General features: G+C 38.5%; 1 protein-coding gene across 1 annotated transcript in view; it reads right to left on the minus strand.

Annotated features, from left to right (window-relative positions):
• Window positions 1–15455, minus strand: part of dnah6 (dynein, axonemal, heavy chain 6) — a 62170-nt gene that overhangs the window by 19250 nt on the left and 27465 nt on the right. Inside the window, exons 39-59 of the mRNA XM_061679043.1 lie at window positions 14765–14947; window positions 12932–13075; window positions 12214–12435; window positions 11806–11953; window positions 10697–10854; window positions 9992–10123; window positions 9738–9909; window positions 9389–9535; window positions 9185–9258; window positions 8613–8767; window positions 6203–6434; window positions 5978–6130; window positions 4207–4347; window positions 3527–3769; window positions 3256–3423; window positions 2913–3148; window positions 1817–1961; window positions 1475–1591; window positions 1190–1313; window positions 830–1026; window positions 218–421 (exon numbers count right to left, since the gene is read on the minus strand). Coding sequence (XP_061535027.1) covers window positions 218–421; window positions 830–1026; window positions 1190–1313; window positions 1475–1591; window positions 1817–1961; window positions 2913–3148; window positions 3256–3423; window positions 3527–3769; window positions 4207–4347; window positions 5978–6130; window positions 6203–6434; window positions 8613–8767; window positions 9185–9258; window positions 9389–9535; window positions 9738–9909; window positions 9992–10123; window positions 10697–10854; window positions 11806–11953; window positions 12214–12435; window positions 12932–13075; window positions 14765–14947 — 3495 coding nt within the window. The remainder of the gene's footprint in view (window positions 1–217; window positions 422–829; window positions 1027–1189; window positions 1314–1474; window positions 1592–1816; window positions 1962–2912; window positions 3149–3255; window positions 3424–3526; window positions 3770–4206; window positions 4348–5977; window positions 6131–6202; window positions 6435–8612; window positions 8768–9184; window positions 9259–9388; window positions 9536–9737; window positions 9910–9991; window positions 10124–10696; window positions 10855–11805; window positions 11954–12213; window positions 12436–12931; window positions 13076–14764; window positions 14948–15455) is intronic.

Below are 15455 nucleotides of genomic sequence, written 5' to 3' on the forward strand. Positions count from 1 at the left end.
TCTATAGTATAACAAAGTTAAAATGCATAATCAAAAAGGACCACAGAAAGGGGAGCAGTTCTAAAGTCAACACCTATTCGGGTGAGAGTAAGACCTGGAAAGTGGTGCAATATATCTGATTTACTCATGTATTTTTGGGTAGACTCATAATTGATAAATTGACACTATTCAGTCATTATTATACAATAGGTTAGGGACACTTCATTAAATAGGTCACCTGATCCTGGGGGTCAATCATGAGAGGCCAGCGGCGACCCTCATTCACCAGTATTCCATTCTCTGTGGAGACTGTGTCCCGGGGTAAACCTTCATTATTCCATTTTTGAATAACATATGGGTCACCCAAAATGGTGATAAGGTTGAAGCTGGAACTAATAGGAATTTTCAGGTTCTGGCACTGTATTATCCACTCATCAACAAGCTGAGGAAAAATGGCAAATGTGAAAACTTAAATGAAGGAAATGTATTTGGTTTGATAACAGACTTGTTGTATTATGTACCACAACAGTGAAGTTGCCTACACTGTGAGGAAATGGATAGATTACATTTTCATCAATGCTGCCTTGTTTGTCAAAATGAGATAAAATGTTTTGGTCCATGTTGAGAGCTTTTTATAAACACACACGTTCCAAGATCCAAATAAAAGCGTGATTCGGTTCTACACACAAATTTTTATTTATTTTTTATCTGTGGCAGATGCGTACATATGTACGTACAGTATGTGCAATGTACAGAGTAAACCATGTATTGCGTGAAACTGCAGCTTGTGGTCACGTTTACACAGCTGTGAATATTGTAATTCACAGTTTTCTGGCAAGACTTTTCCTACCAGTTTTCTATAGTGAGACGTGAATGCTCCATAGTAAGCCACACAAGCAGCGGCGATGAAGACGTTGCCTACAACATCGATGATCTGTTGCTCAAATGTGGCAACGCTTTCCTCCCAGCGCACTTGCTCATCTCCTAAAGCTGATGTCAGCTTCCCTGCTCTGGTCAACCGTGCCTGCGTCACTGCCATTGTGTTAACTGTACAAAAAGAAAGGAGTCAGAGAAAATGACAGAAATTTGCTAGTAGCAAATACACTGCAAGACAAAATGGCTTCTTGGGGTACATTCAGGAATGAATCCATAGCCAATACAGTATTAAAGAGTTTTAGTTTGGTACAGGTACAAAGAACTTGGCAATCACCCAAATCCTGCTTTTCATTAAGGCTGCTGTCGTACGATTCCTGTAGAACCCTAATCTTGTCTTCCACATTCTGGAGCAGTTGTTGCTTTTCCCTTAGTGTTGCCATTGTGAGTTCCAGCTCCGCCTGTATTGGATGTGGAGGTATCAATTATTATAAATCATATAATTATTATTAGTTAAGTGTGCAGAAAGAGTGGTCCGCCAGTGACATTGAAACTTAAGTGTTTTAAGTGAATACATACAGCCCCATTGGGATTGGGCATGTTTTTAGACTAAATTGCTGACCTGTGCCTTGGCAAATGCTTCTCTCTTTGGACCAACTTCCTTGAGGATTCTGGAGTATATGTCCATAGCTCTAACCCACATACACATGGATTTGCACGCTTTGGAAACCTTCTCCACCTTAAAACCAAAAACAGGTCCAACAAAGACAAAAATGCATAAAGCGAATGATGAAATATCTCTCATCTCAAAATTGTAATGGTATGTTTTAGTTACATGTAAATAATCTAGGAGCCATACATTTAACTTTATTCCATCTGTGACTCTATCAGTTGAAATTATATCAATGGCAATTCCAATCAAAACTATTGCATAAGCGTTTTTGACAAAAAAATCCAAACATACCTTCTCAGGTATGAAGTCGGGGTTGTTAATGTATTTCTGCAGCTTTGCCAGAACTTGAGACTTAATATTATCCTTGTCATAGTCTGTCAAATATCGGGTGAAATTGGAATCACCCAGTAACTTTTTGGCATTGGGCCAGTCCGGTCTGTGCAAGGAAAAATAAGAAACGACAAATGCAATTAAAATCATAGTGTACAAATGAAAGTTAAACTACATTCTGATAAATAAGATGAAGTGCCCTGTGTGTAGTGCTACTATATATTTATGATTCTGACCTTAGTTGTTATTTAATCACTTTGGATTAAAAAAAAAAAAAAAAAAGTACATTATCCAAATTTTGATTTAAATACATTAGGTTACAGGAAATATTGCCGCTAATTTAGGCTACTTCATGAAATACACAATTTGTATGTGTACAGTGTATGTATTGACAGGTTTAGTTACTGTAATTTTTTTTTTTTTTTACTAATTATTTGATACACTATATAAGACATTATATAGACAAACGAATTCAGACGTTTCCTCATTAATTTGAGTTGGTCTTGACCCCTTATTTCCCTCTGAATCTTAATTGTTCAACCGACCAAAACATTTTGGACAATTGCATACTTCCAACAGTTTGGAGAAAGCCCCTTTCTGTTCTAGCCGAACTGTGCTTCAGTCCATAAAATTAGGTTCATAAAGGTATACGGTAATTGGATTTTGGAGTTTGGTGTGGAAGAATTTACATAGAACCCTGACCTCAAGACTAAAACCTTGGGATAAACAAGAACAGAGATCGTGACCCAGACGACAGTGATCTCTACCCCTTTAAATGTTGTTCTAAACAAAAATTCCCAGACTCTCCATTTGTAAAAACTCTTCCCAGAAAAGTGGGAATTGTTACAGCTACAAAGTGGTCGACCAACAATATTTTCATTTCCTGTGGGTGCAGTTATGGCATGAATGAAAGTTTGTCTATATAGTGATCATCACAACAATAACAACCATAATACAGTTTGTGACTTTCAGTAAAAGTTTGGTTTTGGCTCTCTCGTCATGAGATTTTTACTGGAATTTAGCTCTTATTTTTAAGAGAGTGGCGGAGCACACAGACTTGTAGTTGAGCAGGATGCAGACAGCCTCCATGACGGTCATGACCATGTCAGGAGGTTTGGTAAACACTTTGAGCTCGGAAATGTCAGCCTTGTCCAGAGAGTTAAGAGCCTGGTTAGCACCCTCCAGGGCAGGCAGAGCCTCATTCAGGTCTCTTTGGGTATCATCAGCTATCGCCTGAGTATCTTCAGCCTTGACCTTTGCCATTGCCTCTTCTTCTTTCACAACTCTACGTGTCTAGAATAAGGTTCAAAATATACATGCATCAAATACACTAAATCCTGGGATTTATTACCACAATTTATATATTTCAACGCACCTAGATAAAATGGGAAAAAATGTACCTCATCAGCACTCTCTTGGTCAACAGACAGTTTTACCATTAAGGCATCAACATCAATGCTTTTCTGTTTGAGAAGCGGCTCCAGAGCAGAAAGGTCCACTTTCATTGTGGCCACAAGCTCATTGGTCTCCAGGAGCTTAGTGAGACCACTCTTCACACGGTCCTTTGCCTATATGCGTGAACATGACAGCGTGCCAATTGCCGTTATATAAGAGCAACACTCACTATTTTCTACACACATTTTTACATTTCTTTTTTTGATTCAGCCTTACCAGCACTAACTGCTGCCTCTTGTTGTCTAGCATGGACAGGTACAGGTTGATAAGTTCTAAGTAAGAGGTGGGTGTGGTGTAGTATCGACGTCTCACTTCTGAGTAGAATCGCTCAGCCATGACAGAGACACTGACATGTGTCTCCACACACAAATCTGAGAAGCTCTGCTTGAGCTCCTCCGTACCAAAGTCCACACTCTGGAAAAAGGCCCGAGAGACGGAAAGAAGGGCCTCACGGGGCCACTGGCCATCACATAGTAAATGAGAAGAAAAGGAAAACAGTTAAACAAATGGCATAATTCATCAGCTATTTATAGACCCTCCCCTCGAAAAGTATTGGAACAGTGGGGTCAGTTCCTTTATTTATACTGAAAATATTAGTATTACATCAACAGTTACACACAAATCACAATATCAGCTTTCCTTTCCATGGACTGACTTCAGATTAGGGTTTCTCGTGTGTATGCTATATTTCAAAATGTAGCCAACATGAAAATGAGAGTTTCTATGAGCAAGAAATTAAAAAGGAGAATCAATTAGAGCCATTGCAAATATCAGTACAATCATTTGGAATGTCCGGAAGAAGAAACAAAACACTAGTTGACTAAGTCACAAATGTCAAATGGGTAGAAAAAAATTCATTGCTGTGGGATAGAAATGTCAGAGTGATCTGCGAATACCTCCACAAACCAGTCAATGGTGCAGCAGTTGACCAGCGAGGGGAACATGCGACAGCGCGACCTGAAGGCATCACCGACTGGACTCATACACAGTACAATATGCAGCTTCTCCCGTACACGAGAGATAAAATATTGAAACACCTGAAGGTCACAAACACACAGCATGTTTGACACAACCAAAAACTCAGTGTGAGATATGATATCAACTCTTCTGTTCAATCATCTTTCTGACTCGATGTCATTAAATTTTCTTTGCTACACTTTCTTTGAACCCTTGTAATGTGTTCAAAAGCTGTCCACATCATTTGTGTTAGTTTTAGTTCAAGTTTTAATGTGATTTATCTCAGCCCCAAATACTCAATAAACAATGATGATCACTCATTATTGTTTTTCAGCTCAAAAACAACTTCTTTTTATAATTGTTTGAACAAAGTTTTAAATTATTTTTTTTTGGTGCCTTAGACCGTTTTTAATTTACAATAACCATTTTTTTTCATGAAAGTAATTTATTTTATTTCTTATATTGAAGACAATGAGTACTTCTGTGGTGTTTCCCAACCTTTATGGGTATGCCAAGGCACCCATTTTACCTGAGAAAAATCACACGCCAAACCACCAAACGAAAATGTAACAAAAAGTGTAAATACTAAAATAATGATTATCTCGGCTCAATTTACTCACGAATTAACTGTGTAAAATCTGGGCCTGCTTAATTTAACATAATTGGGAAAATGGGAAGCCATCCTTTTGCCATCAAATGGAAGAGCATTTAATTGTTCTCCCTATCACTCATCATATAGGTAGATGAACAAAGATATACTGTATTTGTGATTAATAAATAGCAGGTTTTGTTTTTGGAATTGAAAACCAAACGCGTGTGCATGTGTGTGTGTTATCCCATTCACACTGAGCTGCTTCCGTACAAACCTCCATACACCCATTTGGCTTATAAATGGCAGCGGGCCAACCCAGATTCATGGGATTAGGTCACCAATATATCGTCTATAATGTGACTGTGTGTTTATGTTTACAAAGCAGTGTGTAACTTGAGCTTGCTGCCTTGTTGTTGTGAAATGGCAAGTGAAATGGCAATTACCTTTTGCCATTCAAGAAGTCTTCCCTCTGGACCCTAGAGATGGTACTAGTTTGACACCAGATTTGATAACTCCAAATGGGTGATTTTGCTTCAAACAAAAAGTTGAAAAAAGCTACGTTTGAAAAACAGAGCGAGAATAGTGTCCCCGTAACTACCATGGTGATCCGGATCGCCTACCTTGGCAGCAAAAACATTGCCGGATAAATTTTTTACATGCCTCACATTGCGTTATCATTATATTTGGTGTTGAAATCACTACTCAGAGCCGTTTGCAGTGATTATATAAATATCGCTTCACGCTAAAGTGATCAGACAATATTCAATATATGATTTTATGACATAATGTAAATAATAAAACATCTCCTGATGAGTGTTACAAACTTTCATTGGTTTGTCTTCTCAAACATGTGACTATGTCTTTCTTGATTAACAAATGTACGTTTACAGCTGTCATTTTGGATTTACGGAAGCGGATAAAAACATTTACACTTCAATTCGGAATAGGGACATCCAAGGTGCCCCCCCAAAAAACAACTACCCTGTCCTTCATCCTCACCCAATGTGAAGTCATCTGTCTACATGTAAATGTTCTGAAACATTTGTATAAAAATTGTATTGTAATTACTGAACGATTGAGATACTGTACTGTTTGAAAGTGTATGTGCATATGATTACCTCATCTCTGTTCTCCTCACTGATTCCAGCTTCTTTGGCTTTTGGGCGGGTTGCAGCGAGCACTTGTTCCAGCTCATCTTTTTCAAAGAGGTTGGGCACTTCACCGGAGTTCAACATGTTGTTGATGTCCTCCAAAAACTCCTCCACCACAATCTAAAACAAAGAGGTTAAGAGACACACTTCTCAAGACGTGCATAAGTTCTTTCTTTTTCATTTTAGTCATACCTGAGTATCTGTAAAAAGGAACACAGTGTCTTTTCTTTCCACTCCAGCCATCCTGTAGAGCCTCCTCAAGTCTTCGTGGAAGCTTTCGTAGTTGTAGCCTCGACTCAGCTCTATCTCGAAGCATTGGTACTCACAAATGTGGGACGCTAATCGAGTAAGTGACTGCTTGCCTGTGCCTCCCACTCCTACAAGCAGGCCGTTGCCTCGCTCAAGGCGCACCATGCGGGCAATTCTAGACAAATGCGATCAGCAAAATCATTATTAAAGCAGGACTGCAGCAGTCTTTCTGGTTTAGAGGTGAGTGGATTTCAAGTAAGGGGCCAGTCACTTTCTAGTTAGGTGCGCCGTAGCTGAGAGAACTACAACCCCTATTCCAATGATGTTGGGACGTTTTGTTAAACATAAATAAAAACAGAATACAATGATTTGCAAATCATGTTCAGCCTATATTTAATTGAATACACTACAAAGACAAGATATTTAATGTTCAAACTGATAAACTTTATTGTTTTTAGCAAATAATCATTAACTTAGAATTTTATGGCTGCAACACGTTCCAAAAAAGCTGGGACAGGTGGCAAAAAAGACTGAGAAAGTTGAGGAATGCTCATCAAACACCTGTTTGGAACATCCCACAGGTGAATAGGCTAATTGGGAACAGGTGGGTGCCATGATTGAGTATAAAAGGAGCTTCCCTGAATTATTCAGTCATTCACAAGCAAAGATGGAGCGAGATTCACCTCTTTGTGAACAAGTGCGTGAGAAAATAGACAAACAGTTTAAGGACAATGTTCCTCAACGTACAATTGCAAGGAATTTAGGGATTTCATCATCTACGGTCCACAATATCATCAAACGGTTCAGAGAATCTGGAGAAATCATTGCATGTGAGCGGCAAGGCCAAAAACCAACATTGAATGCCCGTGACCTTCGATCCCTCAGGCAGCAATTCCTCAAAAACCGACATCAATGTGTAAAGGATATCAGCACATGTCCTCAGGAACACTTCAGAAAACCAATTTCAGTAAATACAGTTTGGCGCTACATCCGTAAGAGCAACTTGTAACTCTTATCAACAACACCCAGAAACGCCGCCGGCTTCTCTGGGCCCGAGCTCATCTGAGATGGACTGATGCAAAGTGGAAAACTGTTCTGTGGTCCGACGAGTCCACATTTCACATTGTTTTTGGAAATTGTGGGTGTCGTGTCCTCCGGGCCAAAGAGGAAAAGAACCATCCGGACTGTTATGGACGCAAAGTTCAAAAGTCAGCATCCGTAATGGTATGGAGCTGTGTTAGTGCCAATGGCATGGATAACTTAGACATCTGGGAAGGCACCATTAATGCTGAAAGGCACATACGGGTTTTGGAGTAACATATGCTGCCATCCAAGCAACATCTTTTTCATGGACGCCCCTGCTTATTTCAGCAAGACAATGCCAAACCACATTCTGCATGTGTTACAACAGCGTGGCTTCGTAGTAAAAGAGTGCGGGTACTAGACTGGCCTGCCTGCATTCCAGACCTGTCTCCCATTGAAAATGTGTGCCGCATTATGAAGCGTAAAATACGACAACGGAGACCCCGGAGCTGAAGCTGTACATCAAGCAAGAATGGGAAAGAATTCCCCCAGAAAGCTTCAACAATTATTGTCCTCAGTTCCCAAACGTTTATTGAATGTTGTTAAAAGAAAAGGTGATGTAACACAGTGGTAAACATGACCCTGTCCCAGCTTTTTGGGAATGTGTTGCAGCCATAAAATTCTAAGTTAATGATTATTTGCTAAAAACAATAAAGTTGATCAGTTTTAACATTAAATATCTTGTCTTTGTAGTGTATTCAATTAAATATATGTTGAACATGATTTCCAAATCATTGTATTCTGTTTTTATTTATGTTTAACACAACGTCCCAAGGATTGGCTGACGACCAGTTCAGGGTTTACCCCGCCTCCTGCCCAAAGATAGCTGGGATTGCCTCCAGCACTCCTGTGACCCTTGTGAGGATAAGCGGCTCAGAAAATGGATGGATGGATGGATGGACAACGTCCCAACTTCATTGGAATTGGGGTTGTATTACACTGAAAGGTAGATGAAAAGGTGTTTATACAACAGTGGGTGGCTATGTCTAAACGGTGAGTGAATGTATTTCCTCAATATTTTGCATAAAAAAGGATAAATTAATCATTTTAATAGTACGAAACAAAGTGGGCATAGAACAGTGGTTTTGCTTTTTAAAAGCCCAAAGATAATCACCATACTGCCCCAAAGATTATTCTAGGAAGTAAGTTTTGTGATACAAAACAAAACTTTTTATTTATTTTTTTAGCAGTGCTTGGCATCAATCAATGCAGCATTTTTTAGGTATAAATAAATATGGTCAGTGTTTGGGAATTGCTTGTTCACAAGTACCGTGAAACATGCTCAATTGCATCCTGGAAGAACACCAACTTGCTTTCCTTGGAGTAAGTCATGTTGTAGTCACACAGATAGTCCAGGAGAACCGCTTGGATCTTATCTAGATCTGCAAGATCTTCATACTGACGTTCTTCCTTTTCTGCACCCACCTAAAAGCATAACAGGTTCAGCTGTTTCTCTTTTGTTTTATTTCTATACAGTGGACCTTTAAATGGTTGGGTCTCAAATGTTAACAAAAACATTTATGTAAAAAATGGATTCTCACAAACGAAGTAGGACAGGATGAGGTGAGTTGGGATCAGTTTTTTGTGTGCGTTTTCTTGGACTTTTTCCTTTATTGTACACATCAATTAGAATGTTCGCTCCACATTATTTTATTTTATTTGTTATAAAAAACATTCTCACCCTTATGACAATTAATCTTTCTTAAATGTTACATAAAACATTAGCAGTACATTAGCTCAAAGTTTTCCCATGGAAAATAATTTCTAAATCTGAACAAATCAAAGGTCAAACACTCTGAAACAGATTGAATCCGAATGTTGATTGTCTGTGTAGAATCATACCTTGATAAAGTCCCCAAATATTATTGGCTCAGTCACAAAGTATGAAGGATCCAAATTAATACCAAAATATTTGCCTGAACAAAAGAGACACAAGTAAAAGCTGGGAGTATTCTGCAACTAGTATTAAAATAATAATGATCAAAATAATGACGTACAAGTTTCAAATGTGCAGTTGGACAGTGTATTAAGTGTGACCATTCTTACTGGCTGTCTCACAGACGATGGTGTTAAAATACTCTTTATCTTGGACATTGATGAGTCGATCATGGAAAACCCGCTGACATTCATGGCAGAAAAGACGAAAGATCTGAGTCTTATCTCTCACTTGACTTGCTTCACATTGGAGCATACCTTAAAATAAAGAGATACAGAGAGAGAAAAATTCATGTGTACAACCATACATCTATATATTTATAAAATTACACATACAATTACAAGGTCAGATAATTTTAATTTTAATAATAATAATATTTTTTTGTCTCACCCAGGGGGAAAATACATGCCCACAACAGCAGGCTAGGGTGTATTTATGTACTATATACTCAATGCTTACCTTGAACACACTTGGAGAGGTCTCTGAGATTGAATACATAGTGAGACTTGGCTGGAGTGGGAAGCAGATCCACACTTAAGCGGTTGTAAATCTCTACAGCTGAATCTACAATCTGTTTTGCACAGTCCTTCACTGGTTGAGGGAACTCTTTGAGGAAACCTGACAAGATAGCCTAGAGGAAAGTTGATAAAAAAGCAATTTAGCACAGGGAAGTATAGTAATTATGAGTGTGTTTGGGTGATGTGTATCCTGACAATGATTATCTGTTTGAGGCTTTGCTCTGATGGTGTGGGCAGACAAAGCATGCTGAAGTGGCGAATGAATCGGGGAGTCACAGGGTTGCGTCCTCCTCCTGGCGGAGCGCATGCTGCAGCGATAGTCATGTCCTGGAGAAGAGAGTGAGGAAGTGCCAAGACAGGGAAGCAGGGTCTAGATTTTTTTTATATTTACTAGACAATGATTATTAATGTATGGAATTCCTTAGAATGATCTCCCTCCAGGGCCGGAGGTTTTCACCTCTCAAGTTACGAGTTATTTTTGTATATTAGTCATGGATATTTACAGAAGAGTTAAAATTGACGATACTTCTTTGAATATATGTACAATATGTACATGTATAAAAGGTCTAAGAATAATACTAAAAATTCATAGCACAATTTTGAATTTACATAGATTGAAAGCTTGTGTAATTATAACAGCATTTGTAACCTTTTGATTAATGATAACATACATTTTAGTCATTTATATATATATATATATATATATATATATATATATATATATATATATATATATATATATTGCATATCTATCTATCTATCTATCTATCTATCTATATATATATATATAATGTTGACGGTCTTTAAACATGCTGACTGGTTTTGAGCTTAAAGCACATGCATACAAACGCAATACTAATTTTTTCTTAAGTTTTTCATGTTATTTGACCAACTGTATACCTGTATCTCCTTCCAAAAGAAAGTTTCCCTGTCATAAAATCCAGAGAAGTCCTGAAATTGACGAAGAAGTTCGATGGGGGGCTGAGAACCATAACTGTCCAATTTGGGCATATTTAGATCATCCACAAACACCACGATCCTCTTATCCTTAGGCGCACCTACACAAAGTGAGAGGGAACAAAATGAGGATACGAGGTCAATGAAACGAGTGAAAAGAAATAAGAATAAGAAGAATGAGAAGGAACCAGCCCCCTGCACAGACATTTTTGGTGACAGGTGCTCAAGCCAAAAAAGGGCATCCATCGCCAAAATTATTCATAAAAAAAAATAAATAAGTAGTACGTATTTATGTTTTTATTTCTCTTAACACAATCAACACAGGCAAAAATACAACTATTAAACGAGTTGAAGGGAGGCTACAGTGAAAATGAAAAAAGCCAACACACCCCTATTCAAATGACGTGTAATCAAAGGAAAATGAGTGGGGCTGGGGGCAAGGCAGGAGCATATAGACCTAAATTCTCCCAAGGACCCAAATAAATGCCTGTCAGATTTCAAAACACTCTGGGTAAAATTGATCAAAGAGAGAGCAATTTATATATATATATATATGTTTTAATATTGGTGAATAACAAATGGGCTGCAGTAAAAAGGGCACTTTTTCGTCCAGTGATGCAGGTGAGGTATAACTTAAAAAAGACTACCAACAAAAAAGTTAGATGCATCTCACTGGTAAGTGGTGGTATGTTTTTAGAATAGCTAAAGAAGGACTAAAACTTATTTTCTAAAAATAGCTGCACTTATAGCTACTCATGTGGTAGCTACTCATGTGGTCCCCAAAGACCACATGAGTAGCCCTTGGGGCTACTACTACATAAGAGACCCCTGACCTAGTGGATATGTGTGCACATACCTGCAAGGAACATTAATGTGTCAATTGAGTGAGGATACAGCAGTGAAAATGACAAACATTATAACCAGCGATTAAAAAAATGAATGTGGGAGCAGATAAATTGAAGATCCAGTGTGTGGTTGTAAAACTATTGTTATTATGATCTTTTTTTATTTATCACACTGTGGTGTGTGACTTCATGTGCTGTCCTATTTACCAAGCATGTTCTTCCTTTTTTTCTCCAGCTTAGACTCAATGATTTCTTGTGTGCGGGCAGAGGACGTCTGAGCAGAGAAGTTGATATAGACAGGAATGTAGCCACAAGTTTCTTGGATACTGTTGAGAAGGCCCCGAGCTATCACTGACTGTAAAAGACATAACTTTGTTTTAAATAACACTTTTGGGTTAGCTCATTGCATTCTACATCAATTATAAAGTTGAGTGAATTCTGAGAAATGGTAAAACGTCAGTAAACAGTACAACACTAAGTTGCTGTGAACCAAGTCAAACGTATACACATACATTTGGGCTATTAATCTAAATATTTTCAGAATAATCATTGACTTCCATCCTTAGGAACCTGGTCTACCACTGAAACAGCAAGATTAGTTGTGTTACTACTTGCTTTCCCCACTCCTGTGGAACCAGTGAAGAGTATAGAATGGCGGACTGAGAGGAGTTTCTCCATCAGATAGCCATAGCGGATAGTGTCTGCGGTGGGAACCAGCATCTCGAAGAAGGCTTGCTCGCTGTCGTATGTAAATAAAGGTATTATTTTCTCCCACTGCACGAATGAATTTTTGGTAAAGTTGATGAACACATCCCACAGGCCTCCATTGGTAGGAAGCTATAAAGATAAAATAAAAAGGCAATCACTAAAATGCATGCAAATACTTATAATACAATATAAAATACAAATCAATGTCAAATTACCAGTAGATCTAAAGAATATTCAGCATTAAATAAACAGTTTGCTTTGTTTACATGCACTTAAAACAAATGCTACATCAAGTTGTGTTCTATTTTTTGTTCACATATTCAACACAGTGTAGATTCTCACAATGCCTGCAGTTAAGGACGATACGGAGGGCTCTGCCTTTGTTTTATCAAATAAAGGAAATTAGCCTTTATTTCAACTTGCTCTTGGGCTGAGGAGCACATCATTTCTACCAACAAAGATCTTTTTGTCTGAACTGTTTATTGTTTTCTTTTACTACAAGCAGGATTCAGTACATTATTACGACATGCCTTAAACTTTCCTATTCCTTCGCTTTAATTGATTTAATAACACTAAACTTCAGTTTACAACGGTCATTTCTACCAGTGAATATGTTGTGCAGTACCTTTGCATTGGTGTTGTCTTTAAATTGCTCTCTGACAAAGTTGTCAAAATCATCCCAGTAGCTACTGGGCAGGTTGCCTCCGATTGACCATAAGTAGCAAAATATGAAAGTCTGACAAAGTACATCAGTGAGGCGCTTGGAATCCTGCCATGCACCAAAACATAAAATATGTCATCTGAACATAGTGGAATGTTAGTTGGATGTACACACAATGAACCAATTGACTCACAGGGAGGAAAAAGTATGTGCACCCTTTGGAATTTCTTATATTTCTGCATAAATTGGTCATAAAATGTAGTCACAAGAATAAACAGAGTCTGCTTAAAGTAATACCACACATTTTTATAGAGCAAATTGTAAACATTCACAGGATAGGGATGAGAAAGAAAGTAAACCCTTGGATTTAATAACTGGTTGACCCTCCTTTGACAGCAATAACCTCAACCAAATGTTTACTGTTGTTGGAGATCAGATGTACGTACACAACGATCAGGATGAATTTTGGAAACATAAAGTATTTAGGTATTAATATTTTGTCAAAAACTCACAGAGCTAACCAATTTAAATTACACACCACTTTTGGAAACAATCTCAGCTGATTTAAGATGCTGGAATAATTTGCTAATACCACTACTGGGAAGAATAGCTACAATAAAAATGAAAACCTTAACTCAAATAAATTATTTATTTAAGCCCACATTTAAATGGTTTCAAACCTTAGATTCTGCTGTAATAAATTTTTATTCAATAAGAAAAATAGAATGAGTCTAGCCACTCTTCAGAAAAGTAAACAGGCGGGAGGCCTAAAGGCTCCCAACTTTAAACTTTATTATTTAGCTAACCAATTACAATACCTCATCAAATGGTTGTGGTGGCTTGGATGTTAGGCAGCAGTGCCTGGCAGCCCTGCCCCCACCTCCTCGGCTCACTGACCTCTCCAGAGTTTAATGCACCACACCACTCGGGGGTGGGCACTGATACACGGGGTAGGTAGGGCCAATGACTGTCAGTTGGGGACCTGTCAGTCATAGTAAAAGGGGGGAGGTGGGTTCTCACTTACCTGCATGGTGGTGCTCCTGCGGCCGGGCCCCCCCTGGGCTGGATGACTGCTTGGCGTTGGGGCTCCCCCCTCATGACTCGCGGCTGCTTCCTGGGTTGCCCCCCTTATCGTTCCCTTGTCGGGTGCCCCTATTCGCCCTCCTTTCCAACAAACAAGGGACACTCTCCTGCCCGCAGGTTGGGGGCTCTCCTGGGGGTGGAGTGGGGGGTGGCGGTGCATGTGTGGCAAATTTTATTTAACCTAATTGAGCATTCTGTGCTGTGCTCTTGCAATCATCTTTACAGGAAGGCCACTCATTGGAAAGGAAGTAACAGTGCTGAACTTTCTCCATTTATAGACAGTTTGTCTAACTGTGGACTAATTAGCATCATGACTTTTTGGAGATAATTTTGTAACCTTTTCCAGCTTTGTACAAGTCAACAATTCTTAATCGTAGGTCCTCTGAGAGCTCTTTCGAGCGAGGCACGGTACACATCAGGCAATGCTTCTCGACGAGACAATTTTAAACTGATTTGTGTTTTCTAATAGCCAGAGCAGCTTTAAGCCACACCTCCAATCTTTTCTCATTAATTTGACTCATGGTTGGTTCACACCTGACTCTGATTAGCTCTTAGAGAATCTGTAGCCTAGAGTTTTCATAAAAATACGAAAACTGAAAATCAAGAGGGTTCACTTACTTTTTCCTCCCACTGTATCAATCTTATTGATACAGTCTTATTGATACAGTCATTTATAACAGTTCATAGATACTTTATTGTCTAAGGATCAAGTACCATATTAAAGTCTGGCCCATCTTTGCCAAGCAACAGTGACTCCAGCAGCGAACAAAGAGTGCAGACTTTACTTATGTCCACCTGGCGAATTGCTTGGATGCAATGTTTCAACACAAACTGGAGCCCTTCCTCCACATACTGCTGAAATAACTCAAGCAATAACGTCTTCACTGAGTCTGGAAGCTTGAAAGACAGCAAGATGTGATTCACAGTAAGGTTACAGATTTGTGGAAATTTGTAATCTTCATTTATATCTGCTGGACAGATCAACAAACTCTCCAATTGCACAAGTGCATAAAATAACACTGCATTTTTTTATTTACTCTCAAATGACCAGAAACTGAGAGAGACTAAAAACAGTTTGTCTCCTTAAATGTTAAATAAACGTGAAAATTATGGCATCGATTAACTTGATATATTGGGTTTGACATCAAAAGATGAATATGCAACAAGAGATCAACATTTTAGCTTATATTTTCAGGTATTTACATCTAAATCTCATACACAACTTAGGAGAGCATCTTTTTGTTTTAACCCAGCCATTTTTCATGTGAAAAATGCCTATTACCGTAATTTCTCATGTATAATGCGCACCCATGTATAATACGCACCCCCAAAATTGACCTCTAAATTCTGGAAAACTCTTCTACCTATGTATCATTCATTTTTACAATGCATGAGTTTGCTTCTA

The sequence above is a fragment of the Phycodurus eques genome, chromosome 6 (genome assembly GCF_024500275.1).
Source record: "Phycodurus eques isolate BA_2022a chromosome 6, UOR_Pequ_1.1, whole genome shotgun sequence".
Classification (NCBI taxonomy): Eukaryota; Metazoa; Chordata; class Actinopteri; order Syngnathiformes; family Syngnathidae; genus Phycodurus; species Phycodurus eques.